The following is a 25,459-nucleotide window of genomic DNA, read 5'->3' on the forward strand; positions in this document are numbered from 1 at the left end:
TCAGGAATGAGTCAAAGAACTACACTTCCCAGAGTGCACCAGCAGCAGCAAACCGGCTGCTTGTCACCTGATCAGTCATTTTCACTGATTTGGAGCACCTGTTAAGGCATGGAGGGGCTCAGTCATTCAGAAGAACAAACTTCAGAGAGAAGACTCCAAGTTCACTCACAGGTTCAGTCCAAGGACGCCAATGGTAAATGGTTAATTCATTGAAGTTATTTAGAATGTTTATTTAAATGTTTAAACTAATTTAAGTTCATTAAAATGTTTAATTAAAATGGTAACTTTTTATTCTGTCTTTAAAGGTTTACAACCTAATTTACTGGCTAATTTACTGGCTAATTTACTGGACAGACCAATCAACTGAAAGCAAACAACAACAACAAAAAGATTGAGTCAGAAATTTGAGTTGTCCCTGTGTCCTTTGGATGGTGAACAAGAGGAGGACTTGACAGTTGTAAACCACGCGGAGCGGCCTGGCCCTGAGGATAAACGGCTTCAGATCCAGAAATAAGCTGTTGACGCAGAGGGAGTCAAGATGGCGGAAGATGTCCTGGGGAAGTCGGTCCAGCAGCTCAAAAAGGAGAGGACCACTGCAAAAAGCAGCTTCACCAGACAAGCCAACTTCATTTCAAGAGGAGCAAGCAGCATGCTTCAAGTGGAGTTAAAGGAGGAATTCGCTAAGCTTTCAGATTGTTTCAGAAAGATGCTCGATGCCAACGATGACTACAGGATTGGACTGGAGGCTGACATGACTGAGGATAAGGAACCAGGTCTTAATGAACAGCAAGAGGCTGACATTGATAGATCTGTAAATGAAGGTGAAACAAAGTTGGCGGAGATAAGAGACATTGTTCAAACAAACCTGTGGTCGAGGTATGGAAGGAGTGAACTTCTTGTGGCAATCCTGGAAGCAGAAAAAGCCAATGATAAAGCGGCTGATGTACCTGTGGAAAGTGCCAATTTGGAGGGCTATGAAGTGCACCTCGCTCTCTTGGACAAGATAATAAAAGAGGCCATCTCAGCAATGTCAACATGGGAGCGATGGATCCCTGTAGGATTAAAGGACGAATTAGATGGAAGAGTCAAGGACGTAAGAGCATTCTACTACAGGCTTGAGTTAAGGAGACCTGAATTTGCCACTGCACGGACGATCAATGAGCAAGGCACAGGAGTGGAACTACTACCCCAACCGGCAACATCCACACCAATAGTGAGAATCAAGCCAATCTCTCTACCTATCTTCAATGGAAGCAAGAGAGAATATCACAGATGGAGGAAAGACTGGGAAAGGCTGCAAAAGCAGGGAGAGCCATCCGGATCAACTGAAGTTAAGAAAATTCAACTCCTGGAGAGTGTGGATGACAAAATCTCAAAAGACCTCAGACTTTCAACCTACACCACTGCCGATGACATGTTCAGAGTCCTGGAGAACAGGTATGGCAACAAGTCAACCATCATAGTGGAAATCCTGGAAGAGCTGGAGAAGATGCCACATGTGAAAGGGAACCAACCAAGAAAGGTCATTGATCTCATACAGTCAGTGGAGAAGGCTCTAGCAGATCTCACAGAGTTAGGAAACTCTGGAGCCATAAATAACCCACTGGTAATTAGATCCATTGAAAGCAAGTTGCCTGACTTCATTAAAAGAGACTGGGTGATGTTCATGGTTGAACCCAGAAACAATGTCACATCAGACAACCACTTTGTCATGCTCTTGAAGTTCCTGAAAAGTCAAGAAGAAATACTAGAGAGACTCGAACAGCTCAGAACTGTGGAGAAGGTGGAAAAATCAGATCGTTTGGACAAGAAGTATGACAGAAAGATTGCCTCAACAAAAACCACAAAGAAAGAAGAGCTTGATGAGGTATGTGGTGATAGTGGGCACAACAACAAAATCTTCTTCTGTAGAAAGTTCAAAAGACTTAAGCTACCTGAAAAGAAAACTGTATTGAGAAAGCTGGGAGCATGCAGAAAATGTCTCGGATGCCATGATGAAGATGGATACTGCAGAGACACTTTCCTATGCAGAAACAAAGACTGTAAAAGGGAAGGTGGTGCCCCAGACCACCATTTTTTCCTCTGCCCAAAAGGAGAAGTCAAAAGAGGGGAAGAGAGAAAGAGTGGAAAAGACGGCAAAGGTGAAAGCAAGCTAACGGAGGAACAAGAGGAGATCTTGTCTGAACTTTCCCAGGAAATGGCAGATCGATGCAGAAAGGCTTTCACCAACACCAACAAAACCGCAGTGACACTCGATGCTTCAGGCCAGTCTGAGCTACCGCAGAGAAATGGGCTCTCTGAACTTCCTGTCATCATGATGTTGATGAAAGTCACGGCAAACGCAGGGCAGAAGATTGGGACTTTAATTGACCTTGCTTCAGACAAAAACTACATTACCCATAAGGCTGCGGAAAGACTGAGGTTAAGACATGATAAGATAACTTTAGTTGTGCATGGGGTTGGTGGTATGACCATGGAGGTGAACACACAAAGTTATCTCCTCAAAGTCAGAGTCAAGACACCTAAAGGGACAGAGAGAGCTCATGAAATGGTCTGCTACGGCTTGGATGAAATCGCCAGAGTGCATCAAGTAATTGAACCTGAGAAGTTGAAAAAATTCTTACCAGAAGTCAAACTTACAGAATTGGAAAGGCCAGAAGAGGTTGAACTTCTCATTAGCCACCGAGAGGGAAGACTCGCTCCCCAGAGGGTAAAAATCATCGGAGACCTTGTCTTGTGGGAGGGTCCATTGGGGAAAACAGTGGGTGGAGCACATCCCGACTTATTTGAAGAAGTGGAGGTTGCAGCATATGAGTCCAAAACACACTTCGCTCGCTCCATGAGGACAGCAGCTGTCAAATATCAAGAAATCACAAGTCCAACAACTGACACAGCCCAGCTACAGCAGGAGGCTGTGACTCAGAGCAAATTTACAGCTGCCAGTAACCGTGAGTTCCTTGAGTGGTGGCACTGGGACAGCATCGGAGCTGCATGTGAGCCAAGATGTGGAGGATGCCGATGTGGAAACTGTCCACCAGGAGGAAAATAAATGACCCTGGCAGAGGAAAGGGAACTGGAGATCATTAAAGAAGGCCTCACCTACAAGAAGGGGGATGCTCACACACCGGCTCCACATTGGGATGCAAGGTATCCTTGGACGGTAGATCCAGACTCTCTCCCGAACAACAAAAGTGCAGTCCATGCTTGTTTCTTAAGGATGGAAAAGCAACTAAGCAGAGAGCCAGACTGGAAAGTCGCATATGCTACCCAGATCCATGAAATGGTCGAGCGAGGCGCAGCCATAAAACTCACCAACAAAATCATGGACGAGTGGAACGGACCAGTGTGGTATGTAAGCCACCTGGTGGCACCAAACCCTCATTTGGTGACAACACCGGTTCGTATTGTATGGAATAGTAGCCAGAAATACAAAGGCGTGGGTATGAATGATCTTCTTCTGAAGGGACCAGACGTTCTCAACCCTATAAGAGCTGTCTTGCTGAGGTTCAGAGAAGGGACGTATGCATCTCTAGGAGACATCAAAAAGATGTACAACTCTGTATGGCTGGAGGAGCGTGAGATGCATCTTCACAGGTTCCTCTGGAGGGACAGCCCAGATGAAGAGAAGTGAATATGCAATAACCAGAGTCAACATTGGGGACAGACCTGCTGGTTGCATTGCTCAATTGGCTATGAGGGAAACAGCACGCCTGCCCAACTTTCTTCACTTGGAGGATGAGCGCAGAGTCATTGAAGAGGACAGTTATGTGGATGACCTCTTAACCTCCCAAAATGACCTGAATAAACTTGACAAGATCACAGCAAATGTCGAGGAGATCTTGAAAGCTGGAGGGTTCTTCCTCAAACCATGGGTCCGGTCAGGGCAAAGTGGGAGGCAAGGAATGGAGATGGAGGTTCTAACAAAGACACAAAGTAAAACCTTAATTCTTCCAAATCAAATGAGGGACGAAGACAACAAAGCCTTGGGTATCGGCTACCAAATGGATGAAGACATGCTCTACATGTTAACCTCAAAAGGAAAAAGAAGATGAGAGTTGGAAAAAATCTTCTCAAGGAGGAGGTGAGAACTGAGACACCTAACCCACTGACTAGGAGGGCTCTCTTAAGCCAAGTGGCTGGACTGTACGACCCAATTGGCTTAGTTACACCTGCCAAACAGAAGGGGGCAATTCTTGTTAGAAAAGCATTCCAAGAGGGAGGGGGTGGGAAACTAACCCAACAAACCTGGGACCAACCTCTCTCAGAAAGCCTCAGAGAAGAAGCCATCCAGCTTTTTGAAGAATATGTGCAGCTTGGAGAGGTGAAATTCCACAGGAGCCTCACACCAGCTGGCTGGGAAGGGAAACCTTGGGGCATCACATTCTCTGATGGAAGTGACAAAACCTATGGAGCTGTGATGTACTTAAGATGGGAGACAAGTCAAGGCACTAAAGTTCGATTTGTTGAATCAAAAGCCAAGCTGACACCCCTGGATCAGAAGGGAGAAGCTGTAAGAGCTGAGATCTGTGGTGCTGTCTTCGCAGCCAGGATCAGGAAGTATGTGGAAAAGCATGCTCGAATGAAGATCGAGAGATGGTTCCATCTACTTGACAGTCAAACGGTCTTGGGAGCCATTCAAATAGTCAGTTATGGGTACAAAACCTTCTTTGCAAATAGAGTGGGTGAAATCCAGAAGGCTGGACAAGTGCAAGACTGGTGGTGGATCCGTGGGGATCTAAACATAGCTGACATCATAACAAGAGGGGGTGCTCCTGAAGATTTGAAGGAGAATTCCACATGGCAAAATGGACCAGAGTTCCTAAAGTGGCCAGTGGAGGAGTGACCTATAAAATCAGCTGGAGAGGTTGCAGCTCATGCCAGGGAGAGTGTAAACAAGCTCCAGAGGAAGGCATTCTCAGGTGCATTAACAAAAGCTCAAGCAAGAAGTAGTCAGCAGAAAGAAGACCTACAAGGCACTCAGGAAAGTCCAAAGAGTGAAACTCAAGAGGGAATACCTGTGGTAAACCCAACTCTTCTTAGAAGGAAGCCCACTGGCTGGGTTAAAGATCTTGTGGAAGTAAGAAGATTCAGTAGCCTGTCCAAACTGGTGAGAGTCGTTGCCTGGGTTTGTCTAGCAGCCAAGCAGTGGCTGAAGAGGAAGGGCCGGGCCCCTAAACAGGCAAAGAGGGAGGTAAGATCACCCAAGCAACCTGTGCTGACTGTCAAAGAACATGAAGATGCACTCAAAGACCTTTTCCTCGCAGCTCAAGAAGGTACAGATTTTTCAGACACAACTATAAGCAGACTGACAGTGTACAAAGATGTGAACTCTGGGCTGCTAGTTTGTGGAGGCAGAATTCAGACATTCAATGAAGATAAGACAGCAGTGCCAGTTTTACCCTTTGAAGCATGGGTGTCTACACTGCTGGCACAAGAATCCCACAAAGCAAACCACGAGGGAGTGGCGGGAACCCTTTTCCGGATGAGGAAGAAAGCCTGGGTAATAAAAGGCCGTAGACTTGCCAAGAAAATGGTTGACAACTGTGTGGTCTGCAGGAAAAACAAGGCAAAACAGTTTCAACAAATCATGGCTGACCTGCCTCTAGAGCGAACAGGCCCAGCTGCACCTTTTGAATTCACCACCATGGACCTGTTCGGCCCTTATGAAGTGAAAGATGAGGTCAAGAAGAGAACTAGACTCAAAGTATGGGGAATAGTCTTCTGCTGCATGGCTTCCCGAGCCATACACACTGAAGTGGTGAGTGACATGTCATCTGAAGGATTCCTGCTAGCCTATCAAAGGTTCACTTCACTGAGAGGACACCCCAGGAAACTCTGGTCAGACCCTGGCACTAACTTTGTGGGAGCCAAACCCGCACTTCAAAAATTCCTTAACCAACTAAACAAGTCTGAACTTGAAGACACAGCTGCCAAGCATGGTACAGAATGGTCATGGAAGATCCACCCTGCAGACTCTCCCCATAGGAATGGTGCCGCAGAGGCAGCTGTCAAAGTAGTGAAGCGGGCGTTAAGCAACCTTGGTGGAGATGGTGTTTTCACGTGGGGAGAATTCCAAACTTTTCTCTTCATGGCAGCCAACCTTGCTAATGAGAGACCCATCGATGCAAGAACTCAAAGCAGAGAAGATTGTGTAGAGTACATCACCCCGAATTCTCTGCTTTTAGGACGTACCAATCCAAAGGGAGACCCTGGAGATTTCCAGTTTGATGGCTACCCTTACAAAAGACTTAAACATATTCAAGCAGAGTTAAGCCATTTCTGGAAGAAGTGGAGCCAATTGGCTGGACCTAATCTGTTCATAAGGAACAAATGGCACACCAAAGAGCGAAATGTTGCTGTTGGAGATGTGGTCTGGTTGGCTGACCAAAACGCCCTAAGAGGACAGTACAAGCTGGCTAGAGTGGTCGGTGTCAATGCTGACAGCAAAGGCATCGTAAGAGATGTGCTTGTGAAGACTTTTCCCAGCTATCCTGTTCACATCACAAAGTCAAACAGCAAAAAAGGGCCCACAAGAGCAAACGGTGAAAGAACGAAGAGGCTTTAAACCAAAATCCCAGCCACAATTCTTCATAGAGATGTCAGACGGCTTGTCATTCTACTTCCCATTGAAGAACAAACAGAGGTGTGAAGGGCTTGTGTGACCTCTCTGGATTTGAAAAAACCAGGAGCTCAAGTGGGAGGTGTTGAGCTGAATCTCAGGAATGAGTCAAAGAACTACACTTCCCAGAGTGCACCAGCAGCAGCAAACCGGCTGCTTGTCACCTGATCAGTCATTTTCACTGATTTGGAGCACCTGTTAAGGCATGGAGGGGCTCAGTCATTCAGAAGAACAAACTTCAGAGAGAAGACTCCAAGTTCACTCACAGGTTCAGTCCAAAGACGCCAATGGTAAATGGTTAATTCATTGAAGTTATTTAGAATGTTTATTTAAATGTTTAAACTAATTTAAGTTCATTAAAATGTTTAATTAAAATGGTAACTTTTTATTCTGTCTTTAAAGGTTTACAACCTAATTTACTGGCTAATTTACTGGCTAATTTACTGGACAGACCAATCAACTGAAAGCAAACTAAAAATAAAAAAGATTGAGTCAGAAATTTGAGTTGTCCCTGTGTCCTTTGGATGGTGAACAAGAGGAGGACTTGACACATACTATTGTTTGTACAGATGAACGTGGTACCTTCAGGCGTTTGGAAATTGCTCCCAAGGATGAACCAGACTTGTGAGGTCTACAATTTCTTTTCTGAGGTCTTGGCTGATTTATTTTGATTTTCCCATGATGTCAAGCAAAGAGGCACTGAGTTTGAAGGTAGGCCTTGAAATACATCCACAGGTACACCAATTGACTCAAATTATGTAAATTAGCCTATCAGAAGCTTCTCAAGCCATGACATCATTTTCAGGAATTTTCCAAGCTGTTTAAAGGCACAGTCAACTTAGTGTATGTAAACTTCTGACCCACTGGAATTGTGATACAGTGAATTATAAGTGAAATAATCTGTCTATAAACAATTGTTGGAAAAATTAAGTATATGTTTTAACCGACTTGCCAAAACTATAGTTTGTTAACAAGAAATGTGTGGAGTGGGAGAAAAACAAGTTTTAATGACTCCAACCTAAGTGTATGTAAACTTGCGACTTCAATTGTACATATCCTTTTTTTAAATGTATTTCCCTTTATTACTTTCCAACCCCACCACCCTTTCCCTAATTGGAGTAAACTAGTGAACAACAATGCTTAGGCCTCTACTTCCAGCTTATACATACTATATACATTTTATGGACACAGTCAATTTTACAATAATTATATTTTGTTTGTTTTAACTCCTGAACTTCCTCTAGCCTCAACCTCTCCGATCATTTTCATGATGTCCATCCGGTTTGCTTCTATATGCCATATCTTTCTATCTGTGCTCTTTCACAAAAGCTCTCAACCTATGACCTATACAGTATACTTATTATAGACACAGTACATTACATGCTTTACATTAGTTATCTTGTTGTTATTAGTCCCATCCTTCAACTCCATTCAACACCTCCCATCTATCTCTTAACACCATCCATATTGGATTTCTATTTGCCATATTTTTCAACTGTACTGTGATGTTTTCCAAAAGTGCTGAACCCTTCTGTTTCTTCAGATTGTAAATTGAAAATACTATTTTTTTCTAAAAGTATTATTCTATTATTGATTGATTATGACTTTTCAGATCACCCAGTAGTGCTATCTGCAGGGTTAGCGCCAGGTAAATATTGCAATCCTTTAGCCATTCCTGGACCTGTGTCCAAAAACACACTACAAATGGACAGTACCAAAACAAATGATCTAATGATTCTGTCTCTTCGCAGCAAAATCTGCAGAGCTGGGAAGATTGTATCCCCCATATAAATAACATTCTATTGGTAGCAAGAATTTTGTATAATAATTTAAATTGAAAAATTCTAAGTTTTGAATCTGCCGTTGTTTTGCGTATCAGTTCATAAACACTATGCCATGGAATCTACGTCAAAAATCTCTTCCCAACTATTTTGCAATCTGTATGGGACGGCTGTCAATCCTTTGGTCCTTAAATGAAACTGGTATACTTTTTTATTTATCACAAAAGTTCCTTACTTTTTCCCCCTTCCACTTTCCTCTTCCATTTTTGCGGTAATGATGCAATTATTTGGTTGTAATTTTGGGTAGAACAGACATTTCCATATGTTTTTGTTAGCTGCATGTGCGACATACAGTGGGGGAAAAAAGTATTTAGTCAGCCACCAATTGTGCAAGTTCTCCCACTTAAAAAGATGAGAGAGGCCTGTAATTTTCATCATAGGTACACGTCAACCAATCCAGAAAATCACATTGTAGGATTTTTAATGAATTTATTTGCAAATTATGGTGGAAAATAAGTATTTGGTCACCTACAAACAAGCAAGAGTTCTGGCTCTCACAGACCTGTAACTTCTTCTTTAAGAGGCTCCTCTGTCCTCCACTCGTTACCTGTATTAACGGCACCTGTTTGAACTTGTTATCAATATAAAATACACCTGTCCACAACCTCAAACAGTCACACTCCAAACTCCACTATGGCCAAGACCAAAGAGCTGTCAAAGGACACCAGAAACAAAATTGTAGACCTGCACCAGGCTGGGAAGACTGAATCTGCAATAGGTAAGCAGCTTGGTTTGAAGAAATCAACTGTGGGAGCAATTATTAGGAAATGGAAGACATACAAGACCACTGATAATCTCCCTCGATCTGGGGCTCCACGCAAGAGCTCACCCCGTCGGGTCAAAATGATCACAAGAACGGTGAGCAAAAATCCCAGAACCACACGGGGGGACCTAGTGAATGACCTGCAGAGAGCTGGGACCAAAGTAACAAAGCCTACCATCAGTAACACACTACGCTGCCAGGGACTCAAATCCTGCAGTGCCAGACGTGTCCCCCTGCTTAAGCCAGTACATGTCCAGGCCCGTCTGAAGTTTGCTAGAGTGCATTTGGATGATCCAGAAGAGGATTGGGAGAATGTCATATGGTCAGATGAAACCAAAATAGAACTTTTTGGTAAAAACTCAACTCGTCGTGTTTGGAGGACAAAGAATGCTGAGTTGCATCCAAAGAACACCATACCTACTGTGAAGCATGGGGGTGGAAACATCATGCTTTGGGGCTGTTTTTCTGCAAAGGGACCAGGACGACTGATCCATGTAAAGGAAAGAATGAATGGGGCCATGTATCGTGAGATTTTGAGTGAAAACCTCCTCCATCAGCAAGGGCATTGAAGATGAAACGTGGCTGGGTCTTTCAGCATGACAATGATCCCAAACACACCGCCCGGGCAACGAAGGAGTGGCTTCGTAAGAAGCATTTCAAGGTCCTGGAGTGGCCTAGCCAGTCTTCAGATCTCAACCCCATAGAAAATCTTTGGAGGGAGTTGAAAGTCCGTGTTGCCCAGCGACAGCCCCAAAACATCACTGCTCTAGAGGAGATCTGCATGGAGGAATGGGCCAAAATACCAGCAACAGTGTGTGAAAACCTTGTGAAGACTTACAGAAAACGTTTGACCTGTGTCATTGCCAACAAAGGGTATATAACAAAGTATTGAGAAACTTTTGTTATTGACCAAATACTTATTTTCCACCATAATTTGCAAATAAATTCATTAAAAATCCTACAATGTGATTTTCTGGATTTTTCTTTCTCATTTTGTCTGTCATAGTTGACGTGTACCTATGATGAAAATTACAGGCCTCTCTCATCTTTTTAAGTGGGAGAACATGCACAATTGGTCGCTGACTAAATACTTTTTTCCCCCACTGTAACTCCACCAGTCCTACCTATGATATAATTTACGTAGATTATACCTTTTTTAAACATTATTTCAAAAAATAATGTTTTTTTTATCAATTAGTATATTTGAGTTTAACCACAATATTTGTTGCATTATTTGTTCTGTCGTTTCTGGAGGATTAAATTGAAATTGCAACCAACTTTCTATGGCTTGTTTTAGAAATAGTGATATTTGGGAGGTGATTTCCTTTTCAAATAACTGAAAGTGAGAGGTTGTAATCTGAATAAAGGGAAAAAGGCCATTCTTGAACATTGGGTGAGACAATCTTACTAATTTGCTAGAGAACCAGTTCGGATTTAAGTATAACTTTTGTATGACTGAAGCTTTTAGTGATAGGTCTAATGCTTTAATATTTAATAATGTCTGTCCTCCGAATTCATATTCATTATATAAATTGGCCCGTTTAATTTTGTCTGGCTTGCCGTTCCAAATAAATGGAATATTTTTTTCTCATATAATTTAAAAAACTGTTCGTTAGGCGTAGGCAAGACCATAAGCAAATAGGTAAAATGGGATAATACTAAAGAGTTAATCAGGGTGATTTTTCCACAAATAGACAGGTATTTACCTTTCCATGGTAGCAAGATCTTATCTATTTTTGCTAACTTTCTATTAAAATGTATTGGAGTGAGATCATTTATTTCATTTGGGATATGTATTCCGAGTATATCCACATCACTATCAGACCATTTTATTGGTAAACTACATGGTAATGTAAATTTTTTATTTTTTAGTGATCCGATACGTAATATAGTACATTTGTCATAATTTGGTTGTAATCCAGAGAGGTTAGAAAATGTATATAGATCCTCTGAGGCTGTGGAGGGATTCAAGTTGTGGATTTAAAAGAAAACATGAATCATCAGCGTACAATGACACCTTTTTTTTTTAAGCCCTGGATTTCTAATCCCTTGATATTATTGTTGGATCTGATTTTAATAGCTAACATTTTGATGGCCATAATAAATAGATATGCCAATAGTGGACAACCTTGTTTCACTCCTCTTGACAGTTTAAAGTTTTCGGAGAAATAGTCATTATTTACTATTTTACACCAAGGGTTACTATACATGATTTCAACCCATTTTATAAGAGATTCTCCAAAATTGAAATGCTCCAGGCATTTATATATAAACCTCAGTCATACTTTATCAAATGCCTTTTCAAAGTCTGCTGTGAATAGCAGTCCTGGTTTCCCTGATTTTTCATAGTGTTCTATTGTTTCCAGTACTTGCCTTATATTATCTCCAATGTATCATCCATGTAAAAAACCTGTCTGATTAGAATGAATAATGTCCGACAATACCTTTTTAATTCTATGCACTATACATTTTGCTAGAGTTTTTGCATCACAACACTGAAGTGTAAGGGGCCTCCAATGTTTTAAATGGACTGGATCTTTATGTTTTCCACTTGTATCCTGTTTCAATAATAATGAAATCTTCTTCTTGAGTGTCTGATAATCTACCATTAAAACATGCTAATAATGGTCCTCTGAGTATATCAAAAAAGGTTTGGTATACCTCGACTGGTATGTCGTCCAACCCTGGAGTTTTATCGGACTTAAAGTCTTTAATTGCATCCAGAAGTTCCTCCTCTGTAATTTCACATGAGTCTTGCTGTATGGCTGTTAATTTGACATTATCAATAGAAACAAAATCTCTTAAATTAGCTTCAGTTAGAGAAGATGGAGGCGACTGAAACGAAAACATATGCTTAAAGTACTTTGCTTCCTCCTTCAACATATCATTTGGTGACTCTGTCATTTGTAACCAGTTTCAGTAAATTATTTTTGGTAGCATTTCTATGTTGAAGATTAAAAAAGAAATTGGTGCACTTTTCCCCATATTCCATCCAGTTTGCTTTATTTTTATAATATATTACACTTGATCTTTCTTGAATAAGTTTCTCCATTTCTTCCGAGCCTCTATGTTACAGTTTTTATTGCTATCCATCTGTTCTGTTAGACCTTCTATTTTCTTTGTTAGTATGGACTCTATTGACCTAAATTGCTTTTGAGATGAGTACTGAATTGTATGGCCTCTAAAGGCACATTTGAAAGTGTCCCATACATTTACATTTTAGTAGACACTCATATCCAGAGCGACTTACAGTTAGTGCATACATTTTCATACTGGCCCCCCGTGGGAAACGAACCCACAACCCTGGCGTTGCAAGTGCCATGCTCTACCAACTGAGCTACAGGGGACTACAATAAGGGGATTTGCTGTACCTATGTTATGTGGGAAAAAATCAGTTATAAATTCCTCTGTCCTAGTTAAAAACAAGTTATCATCCAATAGGCTTTGATTAAATTTCCAATATCCTAGCCCACGTGGAAATTCTGTATGCCAATTATATGATGAACCGACCGCATTCTGTCCCCTATCAACACTTTTTTAACTTTTGGTGCCAACGAGAATGACATAAGAAAGAAGTCAAGAGGACTAGCTTGATTGAGTCTCCGCCATGTATATCTCACTAGATCAGGATATTTAAGCCTCCATATATCTACTAGTTCTAATGTTTCCATGACATTCACGATTTCCTTAAGAGCATGAGGGTGATAGTTTGTAGTGTGATTTCCTTTACGGTCCATTGAGCTATTTAAAATAGTATTATAATCTCCCACCATAATAATAGAGTTTTGTATTGCTTGCACAGGGTTGATAATGTATTATATATATTGTCAAAGAAGTGTGGATCATCATTATTTGGTCCGTAAAGTTTAATGAGCCATATCTGTTTATGGTCCAATAACATATTTTAAATAATCTACCTTGCGGATCTGTTTGGACAATTTGCACATTCGGATCGAAATAACTATTAATTAATATCATCACCCCTTTTGACTTTCTTTGCCCATGGGAGAAGTATATTTCGCACCTAGCATGTATTTGCATATTTCCGTAAGGGAACGCCTACTCAATTCTCCCTTGCGCTCCTTCCAAACAACGCAATTTTTATAAACGTTGGCAAAGGTAAAGTCTACAAATGTTAGTTTTGGAAACAGAAAACTGTATGGAGATCAAATGTTTCATCGATGAGAATATTAGCAGAATGTCTTCTCCCACTACCTGCCACTGGGCTTCCTCTCATCATCATATTTGGTAGTGAGTGGAACCGCCAACCGGATGCTTCACATGTATACAGCAGGTGAAATATTTGGCTCATTGTTCCAGCCGTGACCGCCTTCACACTCCTGTACAATAGGTGGTGGTGTATGCACCTTTCAGTTAGTTACAGTCTATGGTTGCGATCCGCTAATACATTTTAAAGAAGAAGAAGAGTTCCTGGGGAAGATCTCATTTGTCCTCGCGTCATCTCTTGGCTCTCCAAAACACATTGGATGAGAAAGCCAGAGCCCCCGCCCCTCTGACCTTCTCCTCCAATGGGTTTTGAGAAGGAGACTAGGACGCAAGGAGTGTGCAATTGAGGTCTTCCAATGTTCAGCTTGTTCAGGCTAGCTAGCTACCACTACATTCTAACCGTACAAGAGCCAAGACACGAACGAAATAAGCCGCCGGTGAACGGCGAGAAAGTATCTACAAGTTTTAACCTTTTTGTATTTTTGTGTAATTTGATTTAACTGGTGGAAAATTAAGACAATGTAAGTTAAAAAGCATGTTTCTTGAAAATGGTTCATTGTCAGTAAAACTAGCTAGGAAGCTAATGTTAGCGATGATGTCGTTGTTGAAGGATGGGTGTGTTTGATAGCTAACAGCTAGCTAGCTGTTGTATCGTTAGCTAACAGTTCCGGATTAGCTAAGTATTAGCAAATTAGCTAAAATGGCATAGGCGAATTATTTAAATAACTTTAGCTGTATAACGTGGTAACATTATAGCTATAACTAATGTTAGCTGGTACTTAACTCACTGTCAACAACGTTAATGATGGCCAACTCGGTTAATGTAACGATAGCTAGTTTAGCTAACCCGGTAATTTAGGTAGCAGGGCGTAACGAACGTTAGCTAAAGCTTTGACTAGCTAGCTAATGTTAGCCATAAAGAACATTTGTGCGTGTCTTAGCTAACTAGCTACCTAGCTAAAATGTAACGGTTTGCTAGGTAATAATGTAAAATAGGCAAGTTAGATGTATCTTTGTTTGTCTCTACTTCCATAACGTACATTTGTCTCATGTGTTCCCATGCCTAGTTAACGTTAGAAGATGGCTGTGAACGTTTACTCTACATCTGTGACCGGCGACAACCTTAGTCGCCATGATATGCTTTCTTGGATCAACGAGTCTGTACAGATGAACTACGCCAAGATTGAGCAGTTGTGCTCAGGTCAGTAAGATGACGTCTAGATCAAACCGGAAATACGTCCATCGGCATGGCTAATTAGCCTGTGATGGCTGTTGATCCGAACGCCATTCAAAGTGTGATAGTTATTTTCGATCAACCGTTACTTGGAGATACTTTCTTCGTTTTCGATTCTGAAGGCATCGGTGATTTATAAACTTCTGTTTCCAGTTGCAGGTGGAAGTCCCAAAAAAATAGAATATTCAGAAAATTAATACATCGAATTTTTCCACCATGTGAGGTTAATGGCGAACATAGCTACTAGACATCTGGTATTTCCCATCTTTGCAGGAACTAGTAATTTCTAAGCAAAGCAGTGGTGGCCACATGTCAAACAAGATGACAGCGCTTGACCCAAACACAAAGATTTGCACACATGCGATAGGCCATTTCTCACTTGATACAAAAAGTGGATTTAATATTTTTCTGAATATTCTGTTTTTTGAAGTAACACCTGAAGACACCGGTGCCTTCAGAATCGATAACAAAGACCAAATCCGTTGCTGACAGGTGTATAAATTCCAGCACACAGCCATGCAATCTCCATAGACAAACATTGGCAGTAGAATGGCCTTACTGAAGAGCTCAGTGACTTTCAACGTGGCACCGTCTGTCCTCGGTTGCAACACTCACTACAGAGTTTCAAACTGCCTCTGGAAGCAACATCAGCACAATAACTGTTCGTCGGGAGCTTCATGAAATGGGTTTCCATGGCCGAGCAGCCGCACACAAGCCTAAGATCACCATTCGCAATGCCAAGCGTTAGCTAGAGTGGTGTAAAGCTCGCCGCCATTGCACTCTGGAGCAGTGGAAACGCGTTCTCTGGAGTGATGAATCACGCCTCACCATCTTGGCAGTCCGATGGACGAATCTGGGTTTGGCGGATGTCAGGAGAACGCTACCTGCCTCAATGCATAGTGCCAACTGTAATGTTTGGTGAAGGAGGAATAATGGTCTGGGGCTGTTTTTCATGGTTTGGGCTAGGCCCCTTAGTTCCAGTGAAGGGAAATCTTAACCCTACAGCATACAATGATATTCTAGACGATTCTGTGCTTCCAAATTTGTGGCAATAGTTTGGGGAAGGCCCTTTCCTGTTTCAGCATGACAATGCCCCGGTGCACAAAGCGAGGTCCATACAGAAATGGTTTGTCGAGATCGGTGTGGAAGAACATGACTGGCTTGCACAGAGCCCTGACCTCAACCCCATCGAACACCTTTGGGATTAATTGGAACACCGACTGCGAGCCAGGCCTAATCGCCCAACATCAATGCTCGACCTCACAAATGCTCTTGTGGCTGAATGGAAGCATGTCCTCGCAGCAATGTTCCAACATGTAGTGGAAAGTCTTCCCAGGTGAGTGGAGGCTGTTATAGCAGCAAAGGGGGGACCAGCTCCATATTAATGCCCATGATTTTGGAATGAGATGTTCAACGAACAGGTGTCCACATACCTTTGGTAATGTAGTGTACCTTGCAGTGGGTTGGGGAAAGGTAATGGCAGGAGCAGAGTATTATAGCCTATAGAAGTTGACATGATTAGCTGGTAATTGAATTATGTTATCACATTCACACAGGTGCTGCTTACTGTCAGTTCATGGACATGCTTTTCCCTGGATGCATACCGTTGAAGAAGGTTAAATTCCAGGCCAAACTAGAGACTGAGTTCCTCCACAACTTCAAACTTCTGCAGACCAGTTTTAAGAAAATTGGGGTTGACAAGGTGAGTGCTTAGTGTCTTTTTACCTCAGTGTACTTTTGGCTATTCGGTTATTCCTAAATTTCAGCCATTGAGATTGATTGAGTGACACTTTTTTCCAGATCATTCCTGTTGATAAATTGATAAAAGGCAAGTTCCAGGACAACTTTGAGTTTGTCCAGTGGTTCAAGAAATTGTTTGATGCCAACTACGATGGGAAGGAGTATGACCCAGTCAGTGCTCGCCAGGGCCAGGACACTGCTCCTACGCCCAACCCAGGGCAGGTCGCACCCAAGCCCAGGAAGCCCACCACTGGTGAGGAAGACAAATTAATCATTTCTAGCATTTTTATTGTATTCTAAATACCTAATTGAAAATATAGCTGCAAGCAGCAATGGGGGTTCACGTTATAATCCAAGTTACTCTGTCAGCTGGTAAAAAAAAAAAAAGATTGATCCAGTGTCTTTGATGCTTGGACCCTTAAATGCATACTGTATGCATTTCTATTTCAGTACAGCTCCACGGCTCCCCACATGTTATCAAACCATCTGTGAGAGTCGGTAAGGTGGTTTAATGGCCAAACAGGGATCTCCAATGGGCACCTATGGTGGGCTATCACAGTCATGGTCACTATGGAAAGGAATATTGTTGTAAGGCTAGACACGAGTCAGTGGGTGTTAATGTGCAGTTGTGTGTCTAAGGTTGAGGGCATGCACACAGTCCACAGTTATATTATTATTTCCTAGTTTGCTAACTGTGATTTGTGTTGGATCTAGCTCCCATGAGGTCTACAACAATAGTGACCAAACCCCCGCCCAAGTCAGCAGGGAGTGCCTTGCGTAGGCCCGGAGGGGCAGGGGACGTGGAGAGGGAGGAGCTAGCCCAAGAGGTATGGTCTTTCGGCGTGTCACCGCTAATATAAGTTGTTTTGATGCTACAATGAGATTTCCCCTCAATCTCCTGAATGGTTTTTTGTGTGCTAGTTGAATAGTTTATTGAAGTTGTAACATGAGTCATGACAGCCCCGCCCATTCATTCTCCTATCACTAATGTATTCCCTCTTCTGCTCTCGCCTCAGGTCAGTTCCTTGAAGGCCACTGTCCAGGACATGGAGAAAGAGAGAGACTTTTATTTTGGAAAGCTGAGGTCCATTGAGGTCATCTGCCAAGAGGTGGATGGAGAGGCAGATACAACTATGCAGAAGATTATGGATGTTCTATACGCCACTGATGTGAGTCAAACCTCGCCAGAATACTCTCTGACACAGACACAGCTGAGAGGCTCAGTCTTCATTTTCATAACCAATGATTCTGTAGTAGGAAACTAATGTAGCTTTGTATTTGAATATTTAAATAAAAATTGTTTCCTGTTTACAGGAGGGGTTTGTTATTCCTGATTCCGATGCTGAAGGAGAAGAACCAGAAGAGTTCTGATGAAAATGGACACAACTCTAGTCCATACCATAATCACACACACTTATACACACACACACACACACAGGTTAGTGAACACACGTTTGCATGTGCAATGTACATACACACGCACTCGTGTGCTCTAATGAACATGCACTTACTCACACATACTGCCACTGTGGATTAAGTTGCCTTTGGATCATACACTGGCTGCCCCCTTGGTCCAAGTGTTTGTTGGTCCAAGTGTTCTTTGGACCATAATACATTTCAGAGAGCCTGCTGATCCAGCCACCAGAGAACAAGAACCCTGGATGAAATTCTAATGGGTCCTTCCTTTCTGGTTTCTCTTCTGCCTTGTCCTTATTCTGGCCTCTGCTGTGCCTTTCAACTTTGGCCTGTTACTTTTGAAATATGTTCAGGTTGTCTTTCTATTCCTTATATATTTCCAATTGACCTAAACAAAACTGTACTAGGTTATTTTGATATATTTGCAAATATGATTAATTATTAAAGATATATGAATATGTTTACTCTGCCAATGAAAATTACTGTAATTTTTATGGTATGTTTACACACATTCATTATATACTTGAGTTCAAATTTGTGGTTTAGGCGATCAGCATTTTGTATTTAGTTTATATGGTTTATCTGCGGAGGTATTCATCACATTACTTTTTTTGAAGTAAAGAAAGTAATGTTTTATTGAGCACCTTAAAAAAAAAAAAAAAAAAAATACTGTACTTCTTACTTAAATGCTAAATTATAGACTCATTCTGCCATTTGTGTGTTGTATGTAGGCTAGATTTACACTCCAGAGACTAACGTCTCTACCGACCTATGTTCTAATTTACTTCCTCATGTAAGGCAAAGACCGGATGTATGGTTGCTTGTCCACACTGAAGAAATACTTCCTTCTAGTCTACGATAAGACCAGAACTATACACTCTTAGCAGAGGAACTGAGAGCTGTCTTTTAGACCACGGAAGTCTGTTTTAAACTTAGGAGCAATATAAGGTTTCTACAAGCATCTCTTGTCTTTAGAAATGAAGTATTGATTGGAGACACTAAATGTGTTTTTAGGTTGAAGAAATAACTTGTTTTGACAAGTTGTATGTTATTAAAAACTCATGTGTACAATTTTCTAATTCTATTTATTTCTCCACTCATTAAAATGTCCTGACAGACTTCTGCATTGCTTTTGGCAGTTGGTTCTTGGTAGAATAACTACAGAAATCAAAACAGAAATAGTGATATAGGCTGATAATTAAAAATACATGTAAACATGCCCAGAGTAAAGGGCCATAAATAAAAGGTCTAGAGCCCCACTGTGTGATGGGGGACCCAAGCAGAGACGTGGGTAGCAGGGTGTACTTGTCATTCTGGGTGGTGTCGATGCTGCCATCAATGGGCAGCCCTTTGGGTGGGCTGGATGCTGTTACTGATGGGGCTCCTTGCCTGGTCTTTGGGGGTCAGCAATAGGGAGCACCTGCCTTGTGGGGGCCACTGTGAGGCAGGGGACCTGAGTGGTGGTGTGGGCCCTATTCGTGTCTTGATTCTGGTATATCCCGTTGAGAATCGCCAGCTCCAGCTGCGTCTTCATGTTTTCTTTCCCTCCGCTGTAGGCACCAGGAGTTTCCTGACTTCCACCGCTCTCCTCATTCTGACCTGGGTGCATTCTGCCTTGTCATTCACTCTGATCAGTACGTACAGGTCCTCTTCTAGATTTTCCATGCCGGGTTTGCCTCTGTTCTTTCTGTTGTCCCTCACTGACCCCCATTCTTGCATTTTGATCTGGCATCCGGTTTCCGCTTCCATCCGCTTGACTGTGAGCCCATGAGGCCCCAGTATTCTGCCAACAAAGTTATAGTTTGGGTAGTCTTTCACAGGCACAAAGAGCTTCTCGTGCAGGTGAAAGATGGGGCCCGGGCCTTGGGTAACTGCAGAGGTTGTTTGTTTACAAGGCTGTTCACTGGGTCGTTGAACATGTTTTCCTGCAATCTGTTGATCTCTTCGTCCAGAAGCTTCTTGGTGTGAAGATGCAAAACAGATAACTGCTCATCTTCTTTTCGTGTAACAATTCTGTCAAATAGTCAGGACTTCTCTGTCTCGCCTTCCCTTCTGTCTCCCGACTGGCATCTTTGTGCCATCAAGAGTGAAATGTTTTTTATAAACAGAAAAAAACTTGGAAAACTATTGATTTGTATCCCCCTACATTTTGATTGCTGTAGTCAGAATTTGTTTTAATTTGTTGTTTGAAAAAAAAAAAAAAAGACTACCTCTATAGATACCATTGAATACAATGTTATGAAGACTCTCACATTGATATCACCAAAAGAGCATTATTCTTCTGTGAGAATTTGAGCCAGTGTCAAAGATGTAAAGCCATGGCCAGTGTGAGCATGTGGACTGTCACAGGGGCACTGTGAAGGTCAGACGGTAATATCAATATGAAGCTAGTTTACATTAGGTTTAAACTTTAAATGCATGTGTTTGATCACTAAATCACATTTTGAATCTCTTGAGTATTCATTGAATAAATTGCCTGTGTTATCAAAATCATTCACAGCTCTGCCTCTGATGACAAGCAGAAACATACCACAGCTCAGGTAAATCCAGAACAAAATAAATCCACACACTGGTATGCTTTTTTTTTATTTGCACAGACACCGTTTCCATTCTAATTGTCTGGGTTTTTGTGAACTTGTCACCCACATTTTGTTCAGTTTCTAATTCATCTCACCTTCCTGAAACATTTTCAAGTGAAAAATTGTTCATGATGGTTTTAATATCAGTCTGACTGAGGTCATCTATATGCTCCCTCTGCAGGGTATGGCGGGGGAGATGGAGCATTCGGGGAAGAACAATGACCTCAGGGAGGAGGACATGCCGGCGCAGGGGGGAGTGGAGAATCAGATCAACGAACAGCACCTTCGCTGCATCGAAAGCATGTTCAGAGAGGCTGACACGGATGGAGGAGGGGGTGAGTGACCCGACCACATTATACCACCTCCGCATAACTAGTAGTCTACCCCAGTATACATTTTAGCCCCTAGTGGATCCCTGCCAGTTTCACCCACCAGCTGCACATTTCTACATAGTGTTGTCATACAAACACACATAACATTGAGTCATTCTGTCTGTCAGGGTTGGATATGGATCAGTTTCGGGATGTGGACATTATCTTTATGAAGGTGGACACCAACTGTGATGGCAGTGTGGACTGGGTGAGAGAGGAAAACAAGACAATGAATGGGAGTGCTGTTTTGTCATCAGTTGACCAACTCCTCTGGTATGTGAAAAACACTTAAACACATTTAAATTCTTACTCTCTTTAACAAAACCTTTGTGTGGTTTATACAGGATGAATATGCTTCTAGAGTACAGGCCACTCTACTTTCCCAAACCACTCAAGATTGTGCCTGTGTAAGTGACATTTAATAGGCTTTGTTTTACAGGTTCCTAAGTAGTACGTGTGCAGTGTATGCGTCCTTGAATTTTTGTGTCTCTGTCTGTGTAGTGCACACTGTGAGGTCATTGTCCGGCTGCAGTTCTACCCATTCCAGCCCCAAGCCGGGAAGAAGAAGACAGACTCTGGGGAGCATGGCCGGAACTCAGGGGGTTCTAAGGGCCGCGCCCACAATGGACGCTACCTGTCAATCAGCCGAAATGGTGTACTCAACTACTGGAACGAGAGGTTCTCGCTGCTGTGCACTGTCAATGTTAGTAGTCTTTGACAATAATGTTTCATATGATGTGAAAAAACTGAAGTAATACATGATGTTAACAGAAATGGAGAACAACCAGTTCTGAAACACTGTTACAAAATAGGACATCCCACAAGCAGGTATGCTTCATGTCATGCTTGTGTGATGTTCTATTCTCTTGCAGTGAAACATTCTCTGCATGTTTTTCTCTGCTCTAGATAAGTCAGATGCAGCACACAGTGGGCCAGCCCGTCAGGGTGACAGACATGGTCTGCCTGAGCAACATCAACCTGCTCTCGATCTCCTCCACAGGACGAGACGTGGGTGTATCTGTGGGAATATCTGTGCAAATACGTATATGCATGAAAGCATATTGATATGCAGTAATATTATGTTGTACAATGTAATACCTACTGAGTTATAGCTACTGTATGTTGTGCAGTGTGTGTTTGTACAGTGTGTTTGTGTATGTTTTTCTGTCACCAGAATACTATGACATCAGTGCTAGGCTGGACAATAGAACAAGTAAAAATTCACCCAAGGCTGAAAAACGGCCAAAGAACATTGGCTGAGCTGGAACACTAGTTCGAGGCCATAGCAAATGAATTGAACAAACCTTTGCGGAGCCGCTTCGGACTAGAGTGATGCTTAGAACCTTTTTATTTTACCATTACAATCTGTTCTTAAGATGAAACAGAAAAACAACAACTTGTGTAGAAAGTAAATAGCAATAGTGTCAAGTGTGCTTATGTCTACATAATGAGGAAGTAGGAAAACAAATGGAACTTCTGACTATTTCTGGTCTAGCAATCGATGACAGCAGAGTACGCTGCCCAACCTTATGTCATGAGAAAGAGGAGATTATCCTGATTAAAATGGTGTCCGACTTGAATAAATCTAAATATATACATTGTGAGATATTTGGTGAAATAGACAGACATGTCCATGTAGAATTTTCCCATAGGGAAACAATTGGGCAGCCTCAGAGCTCCACCTGTTTTGCAAAATAAATAAATAAACGTTTTTTTGACCTTGCCTGTTTTGCATGTTATTTTGGCATTAATACGTGTCACATATCAGATTGCAAACAATGTAAAAAAATATATATATATCATTGAGTTAATAAAGCTGCATACAAACATGGTCTCTTTTTTGTTTTTTCTTGAGTAAGGCAGCTCCAAAATGCAGGTGTTTCAGCCTAGCTCAGTGCTTTCTGTGGTGGTGGTGGTGGGGCAAGCCAGCAGAAAATTACGGAGCGTTGCGCCGTGATTGGCTCAGTGTTCTGTCACTCATGGGGACACTACCTCACCGCCAAGTCTAAGGGTAGACTTAGAAAATTCAAGCCCCTTGGTTGCTGCCATAGAGTTACATTAGAAGTGCCCTTCCAAGAAGGCTCAAGGTCATTGGCCACAGATAAAATGACGTCAAATCACATTATATGTACAGTAGCTTTGATTGGACTGATACACAAAAATGTATGCACGCATGACTGTAAGTCGCTTTGGATAAAAGCGTCTGCTAAATGGCATTTTATTATTATTATTATTATTATCATGTCAACATCTTACTTTCAAAATCCTAGCTAGCAGTCATCATCATGAATCAAATCGAAAATCTATTGGCAAATCCTTTTTAATCCTTGTCATATGAAGAGAAATAATGAAGAGAAATTATAGATAAAACGTATCGGTGCTCATCGGCCATTGGACATAAACATTACACAACAAGTTGGAAATCGCAAATTCAACAATGAGTGGTTTGGAAGGAATCGTGACAGTGGCTAACTGCAAGCATTGCAACTGGGAAGTCGTGAATAAGCGAGCTCTGACTGGGAAAATACGTTTTGAACGGTCATCCAACTCAGAATTGTAAATCCGGCCTCTTTCTCTTTCTTTGATGACAAAATTTGCCCATGAAGGACCGCCGCGCCACCTTCCTGTTTAAGTGAGCACAGCACAACAAGGTGAGTCCAAAAATGTATTGTATGCTGCTGCATAAATGATGTAAAATGCCAGGGAGATAGTATTACTTTCTTAGCTACAGTATACATAAGTGTATGTTGTGTAGGAAGCTGTTAGTAGCCCATGTGCCTCACCCTAATAATTTGGTCTATTTTCACCTCTTAATTTCACCTACTGTTCTAACTTGGTGGTGCACATGTAGCCTATAACCTGTTTTAGAGAAATGTTATCATCGAATAGTGTAAGAGCTTTCATTGTCTGCTTAGATGCCCCCTTTATTTATCCTACGGTTCAGACTTGGTGTACAGGGAGAACACTAAGAACGGCCCATGTTATGAATTCTGTCGCTGTACATTTCAAAAGTGCTGAACAAATAGTTATATTGACTATGTCCGACGTAGCTCGTTGCCTCTTATCCGCTTGACATCCCCTTGTGCCATAGTTTGTACATCTCAATTGTCGGTAGAAACCACATTTGTTTAAGCAAGTCAGCCATATCAGCTATGTTTTTTTTAAAGGCAGTAAATGAGGCTTAATTAACTGTTTCGCTGCCAGACAAGGCTCCGCTGATAGCCAGGTGTAGCAGTGGTAAGGCTGGGACTGCTGTTGGGACAGCTTTATGTAGGCCCTAACAGTTTGTGGGTATCGTTTGTCACCGTTATAGTGCAATTAATGTATTGTTTAGTGTTGAGTTGTGTAGTGGCTTTGCTGGCATGCATCCCACATTATTATTTTTTTGCCCCACCAAGATTTACATGCTAAAATCGCCACTGCAGCATAGTAAGCTGCCCAAACTTACATAATTAGAAAGAATACGTTATCCTGATTAAAATAGTGTAGAACTTCAAAACATCAAAATACATACATTTTGAGATATTTGGCAAAATAGACAGACATGTCCCTATTTCCCCAGAACAATGGCAGTCTGAAAGTTTTAAGAGCAGTCTTTTATTTAACCAGCTTACCATTTATCTGCTACCATTTGCCTTTAATATTTAAAATGGTGGTTTGAACTAGGCCTCAATGTGAAAGCGTGGCAATAACTTATTAACTTTTCATTATTCACAGATCTACTCCTCTGATGACATGGCAGGCAGACAGACAGGCATACTCCTCTGATGACAGGTAGGCAGGCAGGCAGCACACTTCTGAAAACGAACTGCTCAGCAAAGCAAAGGCTCTTTGGAGTGCTACCAGATTTATTTCAATAAGCTCATTTTCAATGTCTGTGTCTGTGTTTATATGTTAAGGGGGTGTTACTTTGGCAGATAATGTTATCCATGTAAAGAAAGTGTTTTTTAAAAATAATTAAATGTATGGTGTTTTCGGTTTGTGTTTTATGGTTATTTTATGGTTGTAAGTGATAAAATTAACTAGCAAATATTTTATATCTTGCAATTCTGAGTAATTACTACTTCAGTAAGGATATACACTTAATTCAGTGACCTTAGGTATAGAAACTTTTTGATCTGATCGACAAATTTTTCCCCAAAAAATTATGAACTGCATTTGCTAATTAATTCCAATAGATGGAAGCATAAAACCACAAATGAAATTTCAAAAGATTAGTTTTATAATAATAATAATATATAATAATAATAATAATAATAATAATAAAGGTGGTGTATCCTAGTTTTCTCCCAGGATACACCACCTCCCCTCACCAGCTGCCAGCTTCCCCTCACAGAAAAACGCCTGGGCACGGTTTTTGTCCAGCCCTTTACACACTGCTAAAAGAGGGAGGACTGAAAAAGTAACAGATTACTGTGAATTAATATAATGATGATTCATGTTTAATATTACCTGTTTTCATGCTCATGTTTTGAAATTATACTTGATGACTATTTCAATAACGATGAACAATAATCTTGAACATTAATTCAGTCACCTCTGGTCGAGAAAAACGTATTTTCCTAGTACATTCATTGTGAAATTCATCAACCAGCATCAAGCCGCACTGCCTTCTCGCGCAAGTAGCCAACTCAACAAGCCCAGCCACAAGCTTGTGCCGTCAACGGCC

The 25,459-nt window shown here is 41.6% G+C and overlaps 2 protein-coding genes across 2 annotated transcripts; both read left to right on the top strand.

Annotated features, from left to right (window-relative positions):
• The first annotated feature begins 13,797 nt into the window (after positions 1 to 13,797).
• LOC311147792 (microtubule-associated protein RP/EB family member 1-like) lies at positions 13,798 to 18,914 on the top strand. The gene is made up of 7 exons (XM_084184573.1): positions 13,798 to 13,971; positions 14,518 to 14,651; positions 16,241 to 16,386; positions 16,485 to 16,677; positions 17,139 to 17,251; positions 17,441 to 17,593; positions 17,739 to 18,914. The coding sequence occupies exons 2-7, from the start codon at positions 14,531 to 14,533 to the stop codon at positions 17,793 to 17,795; spliced, it is 783 nt and encodes a 260-aa protein (XP_084040699.1). The 5' UTR covers positions 13,798 to 13,971; positions 14,518 to 14,530; the 3' UTR covers positions 17,796 to 18,914.
• A 1,107-nt stretch (positions 18,915 to 20,021) lies between these two features.
• On the top strand, positions 20,022 to 22,614 carry LOC311147793 (uncharacterized protein). The gene is made up of 5 exons (XM_084184574.1): positions 20,022 to 20,754; positions 20,919 to 20,998; positions 21,135 to 21,197; positions 21,292 to 21,493; positions 21,697 to 22,614. Exons 2-5 carry the CDS (start codon positions 20,982 to 20,984, stop codon positions 21,853 to 21,855), a joined length of 441 nt encoding a protein of 146 aa, XP_084040700.1. The 5' UTR covers positions 20,022 to 20,754; positions 20,919 to 20,981; the 3' UTR covers positions 21,856 to 22,614.
• The last annotated feature ends 2,845 nt before the right edge of the window (positions 22,615 to 25,459 follow it).

Source organism: Coregonus lavaretus, assembly GCF_964263955.1.
Source record: "Coregonus lavaretus genome assembly, chromosome: 20".
Lineage (NCBI taxonomy): Eukaryota > Metazoa > Chordata > Actinopteri > Salmoniformes > Salmonidae > Coregonus > Coregonus lavaretus.

Excerpts from the sequence above, each read along its gene's own strand:
- LOC311147792 (XM_084184573.1), top strand. The coding sequence starts at position 14,531 with ATGGCTGTGAACGTTTACTCTACATCTGTGACCGGCGACAACCTTAGT. Across the intron at positions 16,387-16,484 it reads AGAAAATTGGGGTTGACAAG|ATCATTCCTGTTGATAAATT; the intron begins GTGAGTGCTTAG and ends ACTTTTTTCCAG. Across the intron at positions 17,252-17,440 it reads GGGAGGAGCTAGCCCAAGAG|GTCAGTTCCTTGAAGGCCAC; the intron begins GTATGGTCTTTC and ends CTCTCGCCTCAG.
- LOC311147793 (XM_084184574.1), top strand. Across the intron at positions 21,198-21,291 it reads CCACTCAAGATTGTGCCTGT|TGCACACTGTGAGGTCATTG; the intron begins GTAAGTGACATT and ends CTGTCTGTGTAG. Across the intron at positions 21,494-21,696 it reads CGCTGCTGTGCACTGTCAAT|ATAAGTCAGATGCAGCACAC; the intron begins GTTAGTAGTCTT and ends TCTCTGCTCTAG.